At 44.8% G+C, this 23,002-nt stretch overlaps 1 protein-coding gene across 1 annotated transcript; it reads right to left on the bottom strand.

The window, feature by feature from the left end:
* Positions 1-656: 656 nt before the first annotated feature.
* CALR3 (calreticulin 3) lies at positions 657-22,851 on the bottom strand. The gene is made up of 10 exons (XM_037142133.2): positions 22,720-22,851; positions 22,494-22,595; positions 19,891-20,094; positions 10,505-10,599; positions 7,519-7,695; positions 4,613-4,720; positions 4,395-4,526; positions 3,193-3,285; positions 1,587-1,751; positions 657-848 (listed from the first exon to the last, which is right to left on the bottom strand). Exons 1-9 carry the CDS (start codon positions 22,808-22,810, stop codon positions 1,608-1,610), a joined length of 1,146 nt encoding a protein of 381 aa, XP_036998028.2. The 5' UTR covers positions 22,811-22,851; the 3' UTR covers positions 657-848; positions 1,587-1,607.
* Positions 22,852-23,002: the final 151 nt, after the last annotated feature.

Genomic DNA, 23,002 nt, shown 5'->3' with positions numbered 1-23,002 from the left:
CTACTCTATTGGCCACCACAGGTGGGGACAATCTCCATCTTCACAGAAATTTCTCCAGGACAGTGCTGCTTCAAGAGATCCTCTGAGGGTCTGTGCTGGCCTAAACCATCTTTGTACAATTGTTTCCAGCATATTCTTCATAGGCCTGGCTCCCCTTCTTCTCTTACTAACTTCTCAAAGACAAAAGAAGTAGGCAGTGTTTGAATTCCACCCTGCACAGCCAGGGAGTTTTGAGTTTCGGAGATGGATAATCAACCCCGATGAACCGAGAAGACTAATGCAGCATCCACTAAAAAAGTCCAAGTTTGAAGGTCTGCAACTCTGGCCAAAGTGAGAACAAAACTGGCCAGAATTTCACTTTCTAAATGGACAGATCACCTACCAATATGCCATATATAATTTCCAATTTTATATCATTGAAATATCACTTATTTGTAATATCACTGGATTCCAAATGTCTGCTGCCTTAAATTCGATTATTTCTAACACAGGTTTCTGTAATGAAAACAGGCCTCTTCAAAACAGAAGACTGTGTGACTTTTTTTAAAAAAAAAAACAAGTTATTTGATTTGAAAGAAAAACATTAAACCAAGAAGTAACCACTGTTTTCACTTAAGAAAATGAATTTCATTTGTCTTAGAGAGAACAATGGGCACAGAAGTGGGTCGCAGAGCAGGAGGGAGGAGAACACCGGCCTCTTCATGGCACTTCGGACGTCTGTGTGTGAGGCCCAGGTTCTCCCAAACAGCCAGGGCACCAGCAGAGCGCACAGCACCTTTTCATGCTGAGGGCGTTGGGTGAAGACTTCATACTGAATCCCTGGCTGGTTTGGCTCTGTTGGTTTGGCACTGTCCCGCAAAGCGAAAGGTCATGGGTTCAATTCTGGATCAGGGCACATGGTTAGGTTGCGGGTCCCCTTTCAGGGGGCCTGCAAGAGGCAGCCTATCAATGTTTCTCTCCCTCTCTTTCTCCCTTCATCCCCCTCTCTAAAAAATAAATTTAAAAAAATATTTTTAAAAGATTTCATATTGGAAAATTTTCTCATGTTGTTAGTAATTTACAAACTGAAGAAATAAGGTATCATTTCCCCTCTTTCAAAATAAGTTTTATCAACTTTTATTTATAAAACATTTGGGGGTTAAGAAAAGAGCACTGGGCCCTGACCCGTGTGGCTCAGTGGGTTGGGCATCATCCTGCAAAGTGAAAGGGCACCAGTTCCATTTCTGGTCAGGGCACATGCCTGGGTTGCAGGTTCAGTCCTGGGGCAGGGTACCCACAATGCTTCTCTCCCTTTCTCCCTCCCTTTCCCTCTCTCTCTAAATAAAAAATTAATAAAATCTTTTTGTAAAAAAAAAAAAAAAGAAAGAAAGAAAAGAGCATCAGGTTTTCAGCCAGCCTCTCCCCTGCCTCTGGTTTCCAGCCTCAGGTTTGTACAGAGGAAACATCTCGTGCACAGGGGTGGAGGCCTGAGGAGACCACCAAGAAGCGTAGGAACATTTCTCCAAGAAAATTGGACAAATTACCACATATGCAGACATTTGAGCTTTTAAATCTAGATTTAAGTAGAAACAAGGTTTACCAGTCACCTTTATCTGGAGGAGGGGTGACTAAAGTTCATCCCTCCTGTGAAATCTCCTGAAGTTGTTTGCTTTTCCATCAAACTTGCCCATCAGCAGCTCCTCCTCATCCTCCTCACGGGCCTTCTTCATTTCCTCCTTGGCTTGGATGGCGTCCATCTCCCTTTCCGGGCCCTGCAGAAAGAAACAGAGACCCGGGGGCCCCGGGATTATGCTGCCTGGGGCATGGCTGGGCATTGGTGCGCCACCTGCCCCTGTCTCCTGAGAGCCTCCGCCCCGGTCGGGCAGCTAAAGAAGAGCTCCCGGGCCACCGGGCCCTGACCCCTGGAACCGCCAAAGTGACCTTATGTGGAGAAAAGATCTTTGCAAGTGAGGTTAAATTAAGTATGTTGAGATTATCCTGGATTATCAGGTGGACCCTAAATTCCATCATAAGTGTCCTCAGAAGAGAGGTCTGAAGCACACACGACACACACAGAAGAGAAGCCCGCCTTTAGACAGAGGCAGAGGTCAGAGTGATGTGGCCACAAACCAAGCAACACCAGAAGCCACCAGGAGCTGGATGTGTCAAGAAAAGGAGCTTCCCCTAGATTCTTGAGAGGGAGTGCGGCCCTGCCAACAGCTTGATTTCAGCCCCTTGATACTGACTTTGGACTTCTGGCCTCCAGACTGTGAGGGAATAAATGTCTGTTGTTGGTGTGGTGTTTTTTTAAAAGATTTTATTTATTTACTTTTAGAGAGAGAAAGGGAAGGAGAAAGAGAGGGAGAGAAATTATCAATGCGTGGTTGCCTGTCACACACCCCCCTACTGGAGACCTGGCCTGCAACCCAGGCATGTGCCCTGACTGGGAATGGAACCAGCAACGCTTTGGTTCTCAGGCCTGCACTCAGTCCACTGAGCCACACCAGCCAGGGAAAATTTGTGTTGTTGTAAGCCAGCCAGTTTGTGGTAATTTCTCATAGCAGCCCCAGGAAATGAATATACCCCCTTCTTTCTGTTCCCGGAGCACATGGGTCCCTGTCCTTCAACCAGCTGGCCGGTGAATGGGCAGTAAAAGGAGGCCTTAGAACCTAACTGAGAAAATCCAGGGAATGTAAAATTGGATGACGCACTGAAAACTTTTGGTTTTGGCTCGGAGGGATCTTGTGACCTGGCCTGTCCACTCCTGGGCTTGTGTTCACTGAAAGACACACATGGGAATGACTGTAACAGCCTTATGCATGAGGCCGCAAGCAGAAGCCACCCAAAGCTGCACTGACAGAGAACGGATACATAACTTCTGGAATATTCTCACTGGAAGAATGAGCTACTGCTGCATGTGATAGTACAAATGCATCTCACAACACTGCCTAAATGAGTAAATATTAGACAGCTCCATTGATATGACTTTCAAGAGGAGGTCAAATTGATCCATGGCAGTAGAATAGTGGTTCCTCTAGGGGAGGGTGTCTGCTGGGAGCAGGTTTGAGGAGGCTCCTAAAACTCTGGTAGCATTGTGTTTTGATCTGGGTGGAGTGCTCACTAGTAAAGTTTATCAAGCCCTTTCTTATGTATTAGACTCAAGTACAGAAATAAAGAAATAATGAAAGAAAAAGCTCATTACGTTCATCGTACCTTCGTTTCACCCCAGGTGGCCTTGCCAAAATTCTCAGCATATTCTTCATCGTCTGTGATCAGGAAATTATCAAAGATGGTTCCGGATCTCACCTGTGGATGAAAATAAGGCGTTCCTTACTGATGTGAAAAATGTAACAACTTTTCACCAAGAAACAATTATATTTTGCTCAGTACTCTGGCAGTGCTTAGCTCTCCAACGTAGCACATGGGGAAACCCATTTCTAGAAAGCCCATTCCCTCCAGGGCACTGTTTCTCATGCCTGGCTGCCTATTAGGATCACCAAGAACATTTCTGAAACTCCGGATGCCTGGTCTCAGCCTCAGGGCTACTGGTTTTAATGGTCTGGAATCTGCCTGGGCATTGAGATTTGAAAAGTGCCCCAATGCCTTGAACACCCAGCAATGTTTGAGAACTAGAGCTCAAGAACGTCACTGTGCAATGTGTGGGCCATGCCCTGGCAGCATCAGCACCACCTGGTGCCTGGTGGGCCTGCAGAATCTCAAGCTCCATCCACAACCTGCCTCATTGGGACCTGCTCTCTTGTGCTAAAGCTGATGGACCCACAGATCGGCTCTGGGCAGAGGACCAACAAATTCCCAGGGGGCAAGGAGGCAGACAGGAAGTACCCAGAAGGTGGGAGGTCATCTATTTTGGCCACAGCTATACATCTCAGATCCAGGTATAGATGCCAGGCACACAACAGGAGCTCAAGGAATACCAGCTATGTGAATTAAGAAGTTTAGATTGGCCCTGGCTGGTGTGGCTCAGTGGATTGAGTGCTGACCTGAAAACCAAAGGGTCAACAGTTTATTTCCTAGGCAGGACACGGGCCTGGGTTGTGGGCCAGGTCCCCAGTGGGGGGCACGTGAGAGGCGACCACACACAGATGTTTTTCTCCCTCTCTTCCTCCCTCCCTTCCCCTCTTTCTAAAAATAAATAAATAAAATCTTTTAAAAAAGAAGAAGTGTAGGCTGAAGTTCAGAGTTATTAAACTAGAGTGAGTTTAAAACCCAGTGACCTCCCCTGGCCAGGCAGCCAGTCAGTCAGAGCGCTGTCCCAGTGCACCAAGGTCGTGGGCTGACCCCAGTCAGGACACAAACAAGGCTCAACCAATGTAGGCATAAATAAGTAGAACAACCAATGGATGTTTCCATCTCTCTTTCTCTCTCTCCCTCCCCCAGAAAAACAAAACAGCGACCTGCCACAGCTCCAGCCCGATGGCACCAATGTTCTCAAATTCTGAGAGGTCGTATTCCAGCAAATACTTGGTGTTTTTCATCTTTTGATGGAGCCAAACGTCCTTATCTATACCTTCCGGTTTCAGATCATCCTGCAACAACAAACCATAGGTGGCAGTCCCCAGTGCTGCAGCAGGGGGGGTAGTCTGCAAGCGTCCCAGGAAGAAGATGCCCGCACCTGGTATGGAGGCTTCTGCAGCATCGATGCCTGCCAGTCCCCGTCCAGCTCGTGGTTCCAGTCGCTTGGCTTGCTGGCACTGGCATCCAGAAAATGCTTCTCCCAGTCCTTAAAATATGTGTAAGGAAAAAAAGTAGATTCTCAGATTTGAGAAAGGAAATTCTTAGCTACCAGGAGACGGCCAGGCCTGTGAGCTAGGTTGCTATTTTCTCATCTCCTTCTCAGCTTGGTGGTTGGAGGGCCGAGCACTCGGCACCCAGATCCCACTGAGGGTCTCAGGGCCATGCACTGGCAGGGGGTTCTCTCTAAGCCCCCAACCCCTGCCCGTGGGACTACAACACGGGACTGCAGCCCTGTGCTGCAGAGACAGCTGGCAATGTGGAAAACCTAAAACAGTGGCTAAAGGTGAAACGATGGGCAACAAGCGGTGGCGGGAAAGGGGGCCGCACATTCACCGACGGTCAGGTTCAGTATGTCCTACATCACAGTCACACAGGGACTATCCCAGGGAGCAGCTGGACAACTAAGGAAGGTCCCAACATTTACCTGGGTAGCATGAGAAAAGAAATGATTACTGAATCCTTTTATAGACATATAAACACTCATATAACACACATATATAATACATATACACGCATGCATATACGCATTTATATGCATATATCTATGAATAATATATATAAGTATATATACATTTATACACACATATGTATTTATATATACATGTCTATATATAACATGTATATGGCATAGTAGATATTGAAAGAACAGTTGTTGAATGAGTGGATGAGAGATAGTTGTTACGGGTTAATATTCAGACAAACATAGATAAAAGCATCAAAGTCACGCACAATGGTGTTTTCTCTTTCAGAACTGAGAAACCGTGAATGATTTTCACTTCACGGTGTTTTCACAACACTCTGTAATCCACACAGAGTGTTGCCCACTTCTCAGCAATCCATGCCTGGGAGTTAGTCGCCTCTCCTACTGCTTTCCGCCCAGACCACGGATGGCAACGGCGAGCCCCTGCCGTGTCGGGGTCCACAAAATGGTTACAATCCATTCTGAGTGGCAGGCTGCCTGGTGGACTTGTGGGTTACCAGGTCCTAACGCCACGATGAACTAGTTTCTCAGGAGCTCACAGGCGACTGAGCACAGGGATAAAACACAGCCAGTTCAGATAGGAGCTTCTGAGATAATGATCGGCCTCCTGTGGCGACCCGTCTCCACCCAGACAGCAGGGCAGGGGTTGGGCTGCAGGGCTTCTCTGCCATCTGTGCCTTGTTTAAAGTACTCTTTCCAGGTAAAAGCCCCTTTTGGGGGGGTTGTTTTTAAGATAAGAAAGGGAGGGAGAAACTTTGTGGTTTTTTTTCCCTTGAAAAATAATGGGAAAACCTTACATGACTGGGGATTTACCCTAATCTGAAGTCATTCTCATTGATTGTACACCATAGATTCCAAATTCATGCAACTTAACTTTCTGTGGATAAAATGGATTGCCAAATAATAGTCTAAACAGGATGCCGTTTTGATTTAACAATTACGTTCAGTCTGCAATGAAGTATTTGATTATTAGATAGCAATGCAACTAATACATTATAAGTTGTCGGAAACTATAAACAGCAGCCCAGTACTCTGGTATGACAAAAATAACTATCTTCAGACAAATGGTGCATGTTTTGGTGCAGAGTATGATGATCAAAACAAAATGTTATAGCAGTAGAGGAACTTGGGTTGAAAGAGAAAAGTAGCTGTAGTGGGTAGTTCCCAAAAAGATTTGTCTGCGTCCTAAAGCTGAGGATCTGGGATTGTGCTCTGCTCGAAGCAGACCAACTGGATTGGTCAGGTGGACCCTACATGTCTTTACGACATAGAAGAGACACGAGAAGAGGGGAAAGCCATGTGGAAATGAAGCCAGACACAGGAGTGGCATGCCTACCAGCTAAGGAGCACCTAACAGACAGCTGGGAGAACGTAGAGGAAGGGTCCTCCCTGAGAGCCTTCAGAGGGAGCGCAGCCCTGCTGACACATTGCTTTCTGACTCTGGCTTCAAGAAGAACTGTAAGAGAATAGCCCTCACTGGTGTGGCTCAGTGGATTGAGTGCCAACCTTCAAATCAAAGGGTCACTGGTTCGACTCCCAGTCAGGGCGCATGCCTGGGTTGCAGGCCAGGTCCCCAGTACAGGGCACGCAAGAGGCAACCACATGGTGATGTTTCCCTCCCTTCTCCTTTCTCTAAAAACAAATAAATAAGATCTAAAAACACACAAAAAAAAGAGAATACATTTCCATTTTTTAAGGCATCTACTTCGTGGTGCTTTGTTACAGCAGCCCCAGGACACTTGTACATAACTTCTATGTTCACTGATCTTGGTCATCGGTCACAGTGCGCAGCTCCCAAAATACTTCATGTTCAAATGCAGAATAACATTTTAAAAGGTTGCTGATGAATTTAACTTTGGTCAAAAAGAACAAACACACCCTGGCTGGTGTGGCTCAGTGGGTTGAGCTCTGGCCTGTGAACCAAAGGGTCACTGGTTTGATTTCCAGGCAGGGCACATGCCTGGGTTGTGGGTCAGGTCCCCAGTAGTGGGTGCTAGAGAGGCAACCACACACTGATGTTTTCCTCTCTCTTTCTGCCTCCCTTTCCTACTGTCTAAAAATAAGCAAAATCTTTAAATTAAAAAATGCTACTTGCTCTGATCTCAAATATTATAAACCTCCTGCACGACACAGGAGGCAGGCAGATCTGGGGCTGGTCTCAGCGCACACATGCTGGAGAGTGCATTCTGACCCTCAGAAATTGTCATCATGACCGCCAGCCACGCAGCAATCCTGCAGGACCGAGTGAGTACTCACAAAGTTCGCTTGCACACTCTCCAGAGCTGTCTGGGCAAAATCCATACCTGGGGTTTTTCCTCCTTCTCCTTGGACTCTGCTGGAAACTTCTCCAACTTCTTCAGTGAGGTTAAGTTCCAGTCATACTCAATGCTGCCGGATTCAATCGTCTGGCCATCAATTTTCACTTCGTAGGTGAGATCTGGTCTTAAGATCAGCGTGTAGAGGTGTGTAAAGCCATCAACCTGTACGTTTTAGGGGAGAAAAAGGATGACAGATGTTTCAAGGCAGGTCTAAACATGTAGTTTGTTTCCATTAGTCAAAAAGACTTGTTATCAACAGCAAAAAGAGAGGTTCTGGAAATAGGGGTTGCCTGGACTGTAACAGGGTGTCCTACAGAAGGGTCAACCCCTTGTAGAACACAGATGCTGGCAGGCTTCTCTTGAGTGGCTGACTTCCTTCTGTGCAAAGATACCAGCTCCCAATCTAACCCCACAGGAGGTTATGATGGGTGGTAGGTATTACCATGGGACAATGCAGCTGTTTATGAAAAGTTATGTGTAAAACAACTCCCTGTTCTATACTCTGAAAGATTCCAAATGAAGTCCACTCTCTTCTAACAAAGGAGAGCGCCTCCTGATGCTCTGAGCTGTCCCACAGTTGAAGCTCCATGAGGGCAGGCCCAGTGTCTCTCTGGGTCATGGTTAAAGTCCTGGGCTGGACACAAGAATAGCATTTAACAAAGACGCAATTAAGGAGTGGAGGGAGGTGGGTGGTGGGGGCCTGGGGAGGCTGAGGGTGCCCAGGACATGACAGCAGGGGAGGGGACTCTTGCAGAGCATACACCAGCAGGAGTTCTCAAAGTGTGGCCCCACGGCAACAGCATCTCATCCCCAGGTGACCCCAACCTGCTGCATCGGAACCTGGAGGACCTCCGATCACTTGCACGGGCCCACCAGGGACACTGGCCCTGCTCAGGTTTAGGAGCCACTGCCCCAGCACCTCACAGGGTCTGTGTCAGGAGGGTTCTCTCCCCGCCAAGAGCCGAAGCTAAAGGCCTCTTCAGTTCCTGTCTGCTCTGCCCTGCTGGGCAGGCCACTGCTGTCCACACAGAAACAAATGGCTCTGTCCAGTTCCAACGCTACAATCTGCTTGGTGGGACAGCTGAGCACCCGCTTCACCCAATGCTCTCCCCCTGCTCTCCGTTGGCCTTTCTCTCAACTCCCTTTCCTAATTTAGACTTCAGGCTCCCTAGCCCCATTGCTGGAGTCCCCCAGGATTTGGCTATCAGAGCAGAGCCTCCTGGGGACCACATCCACTCCCACATATATGCAAGCAGCATGAAAAGGCATCTTTAATCCCAACCATCAGCCTGAGCTTCAGACCCCAGTGTCCAACAATTTATTGACACCTCTACCTGGATGTCTGCCGGGATTTCACACCCAACTGTTCAAACACACCTCCCCAGTCTTCCCTGGTCCCCTGCTTGGCCTGTTTTCATTCCGATTAATTGCAATGCTGCTGAGAGTCATCGTCTACATCCTCAGTACGCCCATTCCCAACATCACAAAATCCTCTGGACCCCACTCCTGGGTTATCTGTCAAAACCCACATCATCAGTAGGTGGAGCTCCTGTGGTCTTAATTCCACCAGCGCTGTGGGCTGACGATCTCACCCATCTCCCTGCCTATTGATCACCCTGTCCCTCCACCCTCCCTCTCCAGAACATCTGGACTGTTTTTCTAACATGCAGATCAGACCCCTTGAAGGCTATTCACTGCCTGCAGGAGGGGGTCTCACCCTTTCTTTCCAGCATCACAGAATGAATCAGAACCCCCATGAAAGTAATGGTACTCCTCACCGGGTAGCCCAGAATGCTGACTAACTGCTGCGAATCAGTGCTCCTTCAGCAGATGTGTCTCACTTTTTAACAGGTTGCAGAAGCAGCAGCACACTCTGGAGGGAGTCATCAGCCTACGGTGTCTCTCAGCGCCCTGGAGGTTGTGCCTCCCAGGCCTGATCTGGGCTGGACCTCACAGCCTCTGCAGAATCCGTGCCACAAACTGATGTGCAAAACTGAACAACATCTCCAGGAGCAATAGTAAAAACCTGCCCTTTGGTTCAAACACTAAGTGGGGGAGGAAGACTTGGATTGTGAGTTTCCCATCGCCCCATTGGCGGGCTGTCAGGCCAAGGTGCATGTGGAGAGGAGAGCTCACAGTCCCAGTGACCCACATCAATGGGTGGGACCCCTAGAGAGGCTGTGCTGCCAATGGAGAAGCACGGAGGTTTGTGAAGAGGTCTGTTGCCGCTGCTACGTTAGGACTGAACAAGGGGCAGTTACAGGGGCTTCCAGTACACGCTGTCAGTGATCTTGAAATGCACTGGGGCCTTCCACCCAGATTCATCCAGATTCACAGAGGCCTCTAATGTTGGAGCTCTGGGCCGTGGATGTGCCTCAGGGGAGGAGTCTTTGCTGCTTGATGCTCATAGTCAAATGAGGGGAGACGTTAGGGAACACACCTCCCCTCCCCAAGCCCACATGCCAGGGACTTAACATAAGCTGTGTCTTTAGAAAAGCCCCAGGCCAGGCCATTGCACTATAAAGCAGGCCCCAAGACCTGAAGGGCCATTTTCACAGATATTACTGGGTAAAAAGGTAAGAGAGTATGCTTTCATTTTAGAAATATTCCTATTTCTAAATGTTTTGGTATTTTGAAGATTAATTTCTCCAGGTTGGTTTTCAGGAAGAAAGGAAGGAAATCAGGACTATTTCATTCTTTAGGGATGATGGGAATAGCTAAAATGGACCACCCTGTTGTATCCTGATGGGGCAAATTATAAATGGATGTTATTGCTCACAGTAAAAAGAGGGTGTGCCTCTTGATGGAGAGAAACTCCAGAAACCAGACGGAAGCAGTAGACAAGTGTCTCTAATGGGCCCGCTGGCTGGAGAGCGGGGACTGAGACATGTTTGAAACTATTTTCTCTAAACTTACGTTATGATCTGAAAAAAGTTAACATAATCACTGATTTGCATACAGAACCATTTACCTTACACCTGATAGGTTTCTTGTTTGAGTGATACTGATTCTTGAAATGTAAAATAACATGAACTTTCTTGATATCGAATCCACAAATATCAGGTCCTGTAAAAAAAAATGAAACATTAGCTGCTCTCCATTTCTTTGCATCACTACGGGATACCCCACCTGTTGTCCAGAAGTAATATCCAAGGCACAGGAAGCTCACATGCCCAGGAACAAGCTGATATGTTCATGGAGATACTAAATGGGCAGTGATACTCTTCTCAGGTCAGGCCACATCTCTGTTCCCCGCAGCCACTTCGGACTCAAGTGTAAACTAGCATGTGAGTAAGAAATGGAAGCTTTAAGAGCCTAATAAGCATCCTGGATGTGCTGCTAGAGTCTGGGGCCCTTGCTCAGCTCTGACCAGTGTGCCTGTGCCCAGGTGAGGTCCTCGGAGCTGGGCTGATTGGATCTGACCCCAGCTCTCACCCACTGTGCTGAAGCATACTTGCAACTGTGCAGCCTCCCCTGCCTCAGTGTTAACCTTCACTTCACAAATCTATTTTGCCAATTAAATAGGCCAATGTGTTTAAAATTCAATACTCGTTGCTGTTAATGTTATGCCCCAAGGCAACACACATGTTTTTAATGATAACCATCCCCAAATTGTAAGCAAAGGAGAGACTGTGATCAGTAGTTAGGTTCTGATGAACTGTAAAATCTAGAGAGTCCTATTTGAAAGTTATCGATTTTTTAATTGACACAAGGTTCAGTGCACTCCCCTTCCTGGAAGCACTCCCACGCCTTTCCCTTCCCCATCTTCTTCCCCCGACCCGCATGCATCCCCTAAACTGTAGGGACCCCAGGAGAGACTTGCAGCCACGGGAACAATGGGCAGCGGCAGCTCTTCCTTGGCTAACCCCCGGAGCCCATCTCCAAGGCCCCTTTACTCTGACTTTCCAGTGAGCTGGAAAGCAGCTTCCTGCTGCTTCTTCTGTCCCAAGTCCTTCCTTGTTTCACTGTGCCAAATTTTACTAAATGTGTTCTCAAAATCAAATTATAAAATTAAATTAAATTAAATGAAAAACAATTGGCACATGGTTTAGTTTCACTTACCCAGGAACTGGAATGTAGGAAACTACATTCTCTGATGGAGACTAAAATATTTCTGAATATACAAAACAAGGTTTGCAGAAGGAACCTAGAAAATTCATCAAAATTTTGTTGATTCTGGGACTTGCGGCCAAGATGGAGGTATAGGTGGAAACATTGTGCCTCCTTGCACAACCAAGTTTAAAGACACCAAAGTTTTAGTAATAAAAACGCAACCAAAACACAGAAAATTGAATTGCACGGAAGTCTGACAATAACGAACCACTCATCCAGACCAGTAAGAGGGGTGGAGTAAACGGCTGGCGGAGCGGGTTCATGCAGGAAAAAGTGGCCAGACCAACCCAGGCGCGCATGTGGCAGTTGGCAGATCCCAGGTGTAGGGTAGCAACGGGCAGACGCAGTGAGGGTGCAAGGCGGCTGCCTGACTGCAGTCACACATTTGTGTGCAGATAAACCAGGCAAAAAAATGAGCAGTGAGACAGACTGTGCAAACCAGGGCCCCAGTGCCGGGAATTAAAGCCTAAAAGCACCAATTGGAAAAACTTTCAGCGGTCAAGGTGCCAGGAGATGCTCCCAGGCTCACAGAGAATTCATTGGAGAGACCCACAGGGTCCTAGAACATACACAAGCCCACACATCCGGGAACCAGCACCAGAAGGGCCCAATTTGCTTTCGGGGAAGCAGCAGAGGGGACTAAAATCCGAGAGTGAAACAAGCGCTATTACTCCCTCTCTGACCCTACCCCCACATACAGTGTCACAACCCAGCGACTGGGTCACCCTGCCCTGCTGAACACCTAAGGCTCCGCCCCTCATACATAACAGGTGTGAACAGACCAAAACATTATGGCTCAGGAAGAAGAGCTCAAAGCCCCAGAGCCAATACTTCTAAGTGACCAAGACATAGCCAACCTACCATACGCACAGTTCAAAACACTGGTGATCAGGATGCTCACAGAACTGGTTGATTTTAGTCACAAATTAGAAGAACAAATGAAGGCTAAACTAAGTGAAATGAGAGGAAATGCACAGGAAAGCAATAGTGATGGAAAGGAAACTGGGACTCAAATCAAGGGAGTGGACCAGAGGGAAGAAAGAAACAATCAAACAGAAAAGAATGAAGAAACAAGAATTCAAAAAAATGAGGAGAGACTTAGGAACCTCCAGGACATCTTTAAACGTTCCAACATCTGAATTATAGGGGTACCAGAAGGGGAAGAGGAACAGCCACAAGTGGGAAACTTATTTGAACTAATAATAAAGGAGAACTTCCCCAATCTGGCAAAGGAAATAGACTTCCAGGAAACCCAGGAAGCTCAGAGAGTCCCAAAGCAGTTGGACCCAAGAAGGAACACACCAAGGCACATCATCATTACATTAGCCAAGACTAAAATAAAGGAGAGAATCCTAGAAGCAGCAAGAGCTAAGGGAACAGTCACCTACAAAGGAGTTCCCATCAGACTGTCACTAGATTTCTCAAAAGAGACCTTGCAGGCAAGAAGGGGCTGGAAAGAAGTATTCCAAGTCATGAAATCCAAAGACCTACATTCAAGATTGCTCTATCCAGCAAAGCTTTTATTTAGACTGGAAGGGCAGATAAAGTGCTTTTCAGATAAGGTCAAATTCAAGAAGTTCATCATAACCAAACCCTTATTATATGAAATGTTAAAGGGACTTATCTAAGAAAAAGAAGATAAAAAATATGAACAGTGAAAGGACAGCAAACTCACAGTTATTAACAACCACACCTAAAACAAAAACAAACTAAGAGGACAGCTAGATCAGGAGCGGAACAACAGAAATGAAGATCACATGGAGGGTTAGCAACAGGGGAGTGGGAGAAGGAGAAGCGGGGAGAAGGTACAGAGAATAAGTAGCATAGATGGCAGGTAGAAACAGACAGGGAAGAAGGACAAGAATAGTATGGGAAATACAGAATCTAAAGAACTTATGACACATGGACATAAACTAAAGGGGGGAATGGTGGGGGAGGGGTGTGCAGGGTAGAGGGGACTGAAGAGGGGTAAATGGGACAACTGTAATGGCATAATCAATAAAATATATATATTTTAAAACTTTGGCCCTGGCTGGTGTAGCTCAGCGGATTGAGCACGGGCCTGCGAACCATGTGATTGCGGTTCGATTCCCAGTCAGGGCACATGCCTGGGTTGCAGGCCAGTTCCCAGTGGGGGACACATGAGAGGCAACCACACACTGATGTTTCTCTCTCTCTCTTTCTCCTTTCCTTCCCCTCTCTCTGAAAATAAATAAATAAAATATTTTAAATAAATAAATAAATAAAACTTTGTTGATTCCCTTACTATGGCTTTACTGACCTTCAGCCTTAGGAAGGTGCTAAAGCATCCAGCTGTCTGTCTCCCACTGACCCTGGCCTGCACCCCGCCCTGGGGATTTTGTGAGGCAACCCTGTGTAAACAAGCCCATGACTGCGATCTTCTCTAGAACTTGCAGTATGAACCTCCAGAATAAATGAGAGATCCAGGCTGCGTGTAATTAAAGAATGTTATCAATTTGCCAGAGTAGATGAGACAATGAACTTGGAAGTGGTGCCCTGAGGGACTGACAAAGAACAACACGTCTGTCTCCCAGCTGAGTTCTCAGAGGACGTGTGTTTAGGTAATTTCCTCTTTTGTTTTCCCTGGAAAACATTCCAGTTCAATTTTTAAAACAAAAGTGATGTGAATTATTTGTATGAAAGTCTACTGCCTCAGAATTAAAACGTGAAATTTATTTTTCCTTAGAAATTCCCACTCTATTCCTAAACACCTACCTGCTTTTAATATTAAATTAAGCTTCAGAAAACACACCCTGAAAATCTGGACACTTTCTGTGAATGGCCATCATAAAATATTTATACACATAACGGATTTTTATCTCTGAGGAAATAGGGTGGACAGAGGGACTTTAAAGACAGGCTGCTCTGACTTTGGGCAGGGAGTGTAATGACTCCAAGTGTCAGTTTTCTCATTTGCGAAGTGGGGGCTGTGCTCCCTCGTTCCTGGGGTTTCACACACGCTCTGAGGCTGCATGTGGAAGGCCCTGGCTAGAGCCCAACAAAGTGCACTTCTCCCCACCCTTCAACACCACGAGCGTCAGCAAGCGGAAGCAGTTCCCATCAGACTGTCAGCTGATTTCTCCAAAGAGACCTTACAGGCCCTGCCAGCAGAGGCCACTGTTGAGACATCACAGAGCCGTGCCCCAACAGTGACAGAGCAGGTTGGGGTGACATGAAACTGGTTCTGAGTTAAAAGCAAAAGTAATACAGAAACTTGTTGATTTTATTTGTTATTATTTTGATGTTTTTATTACATTTTTTCATAAAATTTCTTTTTTTTTTAAACTCCAAAGTATGCTGCTTCGCAACTCAGATAGAGTCGACATGCTATATAGATTTAAAAACAGTATTTTGGTGGCTATTTTGTTTACCAAACTTAAATCAAATTTTTGTGAAATCAGCTCTAATTCAACAGGTCATATTTTTTTTGCCAGCTATCTCTGCCATCCATTTTAAAGAGAATAACAAAACCAAAACCAAGACAGTTTGATTTCTTTTTACATCAAAATAAAGACTTTTACCACTCCACATTTTAAACTCAAGGGTAAATGCAAGGCACCGCAGAGGAGAAAGGACTGGAGGAGGGGCGTCAGGACTGCAGTCTTCGGAAACTGGACCTGTCGCATGCTGTGGCCTTGGAGAAGGCACCTTGCTCTCCAAAAGTACAGAGCAGAGTTCTATCTAAATCTAATAACTAATCTGGTATCTAAGAAAATATAAAGAATATGTAATATGCCTTCTATTTCTACAATGACACAATGACCAGCTGTACATATAAACAGAAGTCTAGCATACCCAGGCATCTACAGCCTGATGCTGACCATGATAAATTCAGAGATAAGTATGGTAAAACTACAAGGAAGAAACATTTTGCAAGACAAATGTGTCAGATGAGGGAAGAGAACTTTAAAGAATGAGTCCCCAAATTTGGATTGTGGATTTTTTTTCACTTCATTGTGGTAAAACACATTAGATTTACCATCCTGACCATTTTTAAATATACAGTTCAGTGGTACCAAATACATTCACACTGTTATGCAACCCTCGCCACTATTCTATCTCCACCATCCTCTTCATTTTGTAAAATGGAAACTCTATACCCATTAAACACTAACTCTACATTTGTCCCTCTTTTCCCAGCCCCTGGCACCTACCATTCCACATTCTGTCTCTACGACCTTGACTAATCTAACTCATATAAGAGGAATAATCAAATATGTGGTCTTTTAAAAAAGATTTTATTTACTTTTAGAGAGAGGGTAAGGGAAGGAGAAAGAAATGTCAATGTGTGACAGATAAATTGATAGGTTGCCTCTCACACGCCTCCAACTGGGGACCTGGCCTGCAAACCAGGCATGTGCCCTGACTGGGAATTGAACTGATAACCTCTCAGTTTGCAGGCCAGTGCTCAATTCACTGGGCCACACCAGCCAGGGCAAAATATGTGATCTTTATGACTTCCTTCTTTCACATACAATAATGCCTTCGAGGGTCACCCATGTGGTAGCACATATTAGGATTTCCTCCCTTTTTAAGGCTGAGTGATATTCCAATGTAAGAATGCACCACATTTTGTCTATCCATTCATCTGTCCATGGACATGCCTGAGTCCTCCAGGTTTTCAAGATTATTTTGGCTATTTAGAGTCTCTTGAGATTCCATATGGATTTTAGGATGGGTTTTTCTATTTCTGCAAATTAAAAAAAAAATCCCTGGAATTTTGATAGGGATTGGATTGAATCTGTAGATCATTTTGGGCAGTGTGGACATCTTAGCAATATTAAATCTTCCAGTCCATAAACATGGGATGTGTTTCCACTTACTTAATTTCTTTCAGTAATATTCTGTAGTTTTCATTTTATAAGAGTTTTGCCTCTGTAGTTATATTAACTCCTAAGTATTTTACTCTTTTGGATGTTATTGTAAATGAAACTTTTTATAATTTTTTTCAGATTATTATTCATCATCTATAGAAATGCAACATTTTTTGTATGTTGACTTTGTATCCTGCTACTTTGCTAAATTTATTCATTAGTTCTAATAGGGTTTTTTTTTTTTTGGTGCAATCTTTAGGGTTTTCTACATATAGGATTGTATCATCTGAATTATTCTCCTTCCTTCCTAGTCTGGATGCCTTTATTTCTTTTTCTTGTCCAAATGCTCTGATCAGAACTTTCAGCACTGGGTTGAATAAAAGTGGTGAAAGAGAACATCCTTGTCTTGTTCCTGATCTTAAGAGGAAACGCTTTCATTCCGTCACCATTGAGTGTGCTGTTTGCTTTGGGTTTTTCACTTTTATTATGTTGCGGTAGTTTCCTCGTTTGTTGAGGGTTTTTATCATGAGCGGGTGTTGAATTTATCAAATGCTTTTTCTGCATCAGTTGTAAGGATCGTGCTCCCCCTGCTTCATTCTGTTGATGTGGCATCATCTGGCTGATGTTAGTATGTCAAACCATCCTTGCAGTCCAGGAATGAATGCTGGCAGGTCACAGTCTACATATGACCCTTTCACTGTGCTGCTGGATTTCCTTTACTAGTATTTGGTTGAGGATTTTTGCCTCAAGGTTTATAAAAGCTATTTTCTTTATAGCGTCTTTGTATGGTTTTCGTATCAGGGCAATGTTGGTTTCATAGAATGAGTTAGAAAGTCCTCCACTTCAATTTTTTGGGAAAGTTTGAGGATTAGTTACTGTCTGGTGGCCTTTCATTTCACCTTGTAGGACTCCCTTGAGCTTTTCTTGAAAGGAAAGTCTAATGGTCATGAACTCCCTCAGCTTCTGTGTACTTGGGAATGTCTTTCTCTCACACCTTTGAAGTTTTGCTAGATATAATTCTTGGCTGACAGTTTCTTTTAGCTCTTTGGATATATCAGCCCACTGCCTTCTGGCCGCCAAAGTTCCTGTTCAGAAACCTGCACATAATCTTATTTAAAATTCCTTGGATGTGATGACTCATGCCTTTATCTTTTGAAAATTTGATTATATTATGTCACAGTGTGGGTTTCTTCAGATTCACCTTCCTTACAGTTCCTTGAGCTTCTTGGATATTTACGTTTATGTATGTCATCATATTTGGGAAGTTTTCAATCATTGTTTTGTCCAAATATTTTCTCTCTGCCTCCTTTCCTCTCTCTTCTCTTCCTGGGTCTGTTTGATGATGTCCAGTGGCCCCATAGACTCTGTTTACTTTTCTTCACTCTTTTTTCTTTCTGCTTTTCAGCCATGGTCATGTCCATTGTCTCACCTACAAGTTTGCTGATTCTTTCTTCTGTCTGTTCAAATCTGCCTCTGATTCTCCTTTAGTGATTTTTTTCTGTTTTTATTTCATACTTTTCAGCTCCAGAATTTTTTAGGTTTTTCTAGTCTTTTGTTATTTCCATTTGATCATATATTCTTTTCTTAATTTTATCCACATCTTTTAGGGTTTTTTTTGCATTTTTCAGTTATCTAAGTCTTTGTCTAATAGATCTGCCATCAGGTCTTTTTCTGGAACAGTTTGTTATTTTTTTTTTCATTTCAATGAACCACACTTTCCTGTGTTTGTATGCCACGCGGTTATTGGTTGAGCACTGCACATTTGAATCTAATAATGTGGTAGCTCCGGCAATCAGACTCTACTCCTTCCCAGGGTTTCATATTCTATTTTTTTAAATTATTATTGATTTTTGCAGGCTGTCTCTGTGCCAAGCGTCATCCTGAGGTGTAAACTTAAGGTTTTCTCAGGTAATTTCTGAGTCTTTCCCTGAACATATGTGATCACTTTCTAATTTTCCCTGCGTACTGTTTTTTTTCTAAAGTAATTTTAAAATTTTTTTATTTATTGATTTTTAGAGAGAAAGAGGAAGAAAGAAAGAGAGACAGAGATAGACACTGATTTGTTGTTCCACTTATTTATTCATCCATTGGTTGATTCTTGTATGTGGCCTGACCGGGGATTGAACCCACGACCTTGATGTATAGGGATGATGACCAGAAGCAGCAATCAGTGGCCAGAGCTTAGAACCCTGGCATTTGGAGGACAGAGTCCTTTTTGCCCACCCTGGCTCCTGCACACTATGTGTAAGCTGCTCCTGGAACACATGCACAGCTGTCTGTGATTCGGGTGGGAGATGGGTAGATGCTACTGTGCTGAAGGCTGAAGTGGGCTGAGATGAACCTTCCCAGCTTCCCCCTGGAAGCTGCAATCCTTCCACAGATTCCAGAGTTCCAAAATATTCAAATCTGACAGATTCTGCCAGTACAATTGTTGTCTAGGTCGGGAGACAGATTCCTGGTGCTTCCTATTCTGCCATCTTCCCAGAATCCTCTTCACTCACAAAGCTTTTTGATCCACACATTTAAGTTCTGTCTAGTTCCCAAAGCCCAATGTGGTCTCTTCCCATTCCAGCACAGATTTTATTTCTTTATAGATGTTTTAAATATTTTATTTACTTACTTTTGGAGAGAGGGGAAGAGAGGAGAAAGGGAGAGAAACACGGATGTGTAAGAGATACATCGATCGGTTTACCTGTCATCTGGGGACCTGGCCCACAACCCAGATACATGCAGTGACTGGGAACAGAACTGGTGACCTTTCGGTTTGCAGGCCGGCACTCAATCCACTGAGCCACACAAACCAGGGCCCAGCACGAATTTTAATCAAGTTCCCCTAGTGTCAGGAGACATTTAATGGATTCCAAAGTTGGCAAGCTTTTTCTGTAAGGGGCAAGGAAGTAAATATTTTTGCCTTTGGGGGCCACATGGTCTCTGTTACAATGACTCGACTCTGCCATTGCTGCTTGAAAGCAGCTCTAGACAAATGCAAATCAACTGAGCGAGGCCGCATCCCAATAAAACCTCACTTGGACACTGACATTTGAGTTTCGCATCATTTTCATGGGTCCAAAATATTATCCTTCTTAAGATTTTTTTCAATAGCTCAAAAAAGTTAAAACACGTTCTCAGCCTACAAGCCATAACAAGACACAGGCTATGGGCTGATTTGGCCCCTGGGCAAGGTTTTCTGACTCCTGATATATTCGGAATACTTTTGTCTACATTAATGTTAAATAAATAACTTTCTCAAAAGCATAATAGAATGGTACAATTCCCTTTTTATACTATTAATTAGATTTAGCAATACTAAAAACCTTTGGTCAGATACACCCAATACTATTTCAGCAATCTTAGTCTAAGGATCCTGCAAAGTCACCAGAAATGGCTGCATCGGACTCCCTGAACTCACCGAACATAATATAGTACGGGGACTTTCCGCTCAGGTTTTTCTGATCCACATCCGCAGGGAAGATCTTAATGTAGCCCCCTCCACAGTCCATCTTCTGCTCATGTTTCACTGTGTACTGAATGACCAGTGTCTTCCCTTTATTGCTAAATGGTTTGAACCGTGCAGAGATGGCATAGAATCGGCTGTTTTGAGTGGTTTGCAGACCTTCGAGCAAAAAAAACACTCGTGAAAGATTAGGAATGACACACTGTTCAGTGTTGCAGGGAATTAAACGACTGTCTTTCCCCTCCTTCCAATAATACCTAACCATTCACATCCATCCGGTGCCCGTAGCTCATTTGTGCAGTAACATACCACGCGCACTCCACCAATGGGTTCTCTGATGCCACAGAAGTTCTGTTTGACACAGTCAGAGGCTTCTGTTCTTAATATACCACTATTCTATATTACCTTGTAAAAACACTTCAGCTCTGAATGACAAACACGCATTCTAATGATAAATAAAAGGTTAATTATCTTCCAAGGGGTGGGAATAAACAAGGAAGATTGTGTAGCAACCGAATTAAAAAACAAAGCATTCTACTTTTTCCCCTTAATTCTTGTCTTAAAACAGTGACTTAAGACACACACCAGCAGGTGAAGGACAGTGCTGAGGTGTAAAGAGGTGCCTCACTGCACTGGGTGAGTGGCACATGGGTGTCATTTTTATGAAGAGACCATCGTTTGTCATATGAATCATCTCATAATTGTTTTATAAGTTTAGGTGTTCACTTTGATATTCTCCAGTAGCCACTAGGCTCTGTACCAAGTCCGTATATTACACTGGAATTCATCAAACACACCTGGAAACACAGCCCATCTTGTTATAACCTCCCCTCCCTTGCTCCATACTGTGGCCCCGGAGCTGCCTATGCTGAGTCGTCACAAATGAACTTGGCATTTGTATCATACACCCTGAACTCATGGCTGAACTCCCTACTCCCATACCTCTGTTGGTGTTTCATCTTCCCTCACCTTTCCCTTTCTCATGAGACTTGCAGCCCTTCCTCCTCCCTTGGCCGCTTCCACTGAGGCCATTGCTAAGGCCATATGCTTCACCATCTCCCTCCATATCTTAACACCCTCCTCTGCCACCTCCATGGTCTCTCACCACCTCCCATCTCTGTCTGTTCATTTTTCCAACAGTGGCTTCTACATTATGGTCCTGGGAGACTGCAACAGAAGGGGCCAAATTAACCTGTATCCCCCCGCCTTGCCCATGTCTGCACTCAGTGGACGTGCGCCGGAGTGAACAAAATGCACAGATCTCAGGATTCCAGGTTGGAGGAAAGAAAAACATAGCAGAAAAACCCAAGTGACTCTAAGTGGGAACCCCTATCCGTACGCATGCTTCACAGAATCACCTGTTTGCCTTCACTCCATTTTCTGCCATATAGACTGAATTTTGACCAACTCTTTGGGCCCACATGTGACCTATAAAACAGTGCATATAGAACAGAAAACCAGACAGGGAGGCAACATTGGAGTAACAGGGCCAAGATAAAGGTGGAGTGCAAAGTGGGGAAGAGGGAAATTTTTCACCTAAATCACGAGTCAGCACACTTCCTGTAAGGCCAGAGAGTAAATATTTCACACTTTGTCGGCTATTTGGTCTCTGTCTCAACTACTCAATTCTGTCTTTGCAGTATGAAAGCAGCTGTAAACCGTGTGCAAACAAATGATCATGGCTATGTTACATTAAAACTTTATTAGTGCTGGCCAGGTAGCTCAGTTGGTTAGAGCATCCTCCAATATGCCAAGGTTGTAGGTTCCACCCCCAATCAGGGCACGTATGAGAATCAACCAATGAATGAATAAATAGGTGGAACAACAAATCAATGTCTGTCTCTCTAGCATAAATTTTTAAAATTTAAAAAACTTTATGGACACTGAAATTTTGTACATTTCATTGACTTCTATATAATTTTTAAGGGTCACAGGATACTGTTCCCCTTTTGATTTTCTCCCAGCAATTATAAAGTGTAAAAACCATTCTCAGGTTGCTGGATGTACAAACAAACAAAACCACAAGCAGGAGACCTGCTGTATTTTGTCTACCTTTGCTCATCAGGAATAAGAAGCAGCCAGAATTGAGTTTGTCCTTGGAACGAGGACGCTACTGACTTGGAGGGTGAGGGTATGAGGGAGGCCTCTGGGTGGGGCTGAAAATGTTTCCTAGCTTGACCTTCGTGTACAGATGTAAACACTCATCCTGTGGTACCCCCTAAGATCTGTACGCTTGACAGCATTTAACTTTTACCTCGTTTTCTTTTTCCTTCTTAAAGTGAAAATAAAAATTAGAAATATCCTTTTTTTCCTCCTCGGGGCAAGGCCCAGGAGTCTCAGCAGTGCATACAAAACGGGGTGCAAGTGAAAAAAAAAACGGGGCAAGTGAAAAAAAACGAGAGAGAAAATAAGAAATAATGCCAGACTCTACACAAGCTTTAGTTTCCTAACCTGTGAATGTGAGTAGGAGCTGTTAGGGGTGAGCCACACCTACCTTGAATGGCTGTTTATGGGGGATTTAACGTTTAGCTTAATTTTCTCAAGCACCCTAAACTAACCTTTGTCTTTCTCTTTATGGCCGTAAAATTTCCCCGAAGAGAGTCTAAAATACCCAAATTGGGTGTCATTAGTGGATTGCACCCATCGGTTCCTCCAGCGTTCTGTGGGGGGAAACAAAACCGGTTAGGACTGAAAACTTAATGTGGGTGGTGGGCCAAATGCGCATTGGGCATCAGGGATATTGGGAGATTTACGCTCCCGCTACCACGGGCGTCGACCCTTCACCTCCGTCTAGAAACTCTTCCTGGAAGTAGATGGTGGCCAGCACCACACGCAGCACGCAGATCGCACAGAGGAGAAACCGAGCCGGGGCCATGGAAAGTGTGCGGAACTTGGGCTAACAGCCCCTTTGCTCCCAGCGGTATCTGCGGCGCGCTGGACCTGTCCCTGAACTACGACACCCGTCACACCTCGCGATTGTGATCTAAGACATCACTGGTCCCGGCTCACAATTGTGCCACTCCCAAGGCACCCTGCGTTTGTGACCTGAGGTGCTATTGGTCCTCGG

The sequence above is a fragment of the Artibeus jamaicensis genome, unplaced genomic scaffold (genome assembly GCF_021234435.1).
Source record: "Artibeus jamaicensis isolate MK-2021 breed Jamaican fruit bat unplaced genomic scaffold, CSHL_Jam_final contig_477, whole genome shotgun sequence".
Classification (NCBI taxonomy): domain Eukaryota; kingdom Metazoa; phylum Chordata; class Mammalia; order Chiroptera; family Phyllostomidae; genus Artibeus; species Artibeus jamaicensis.
The sequence above is the reverse complement of the archived record's forward strand: the minus strand, read 5'-3'. Positions and strand labels throughout refer to the sequence as shown.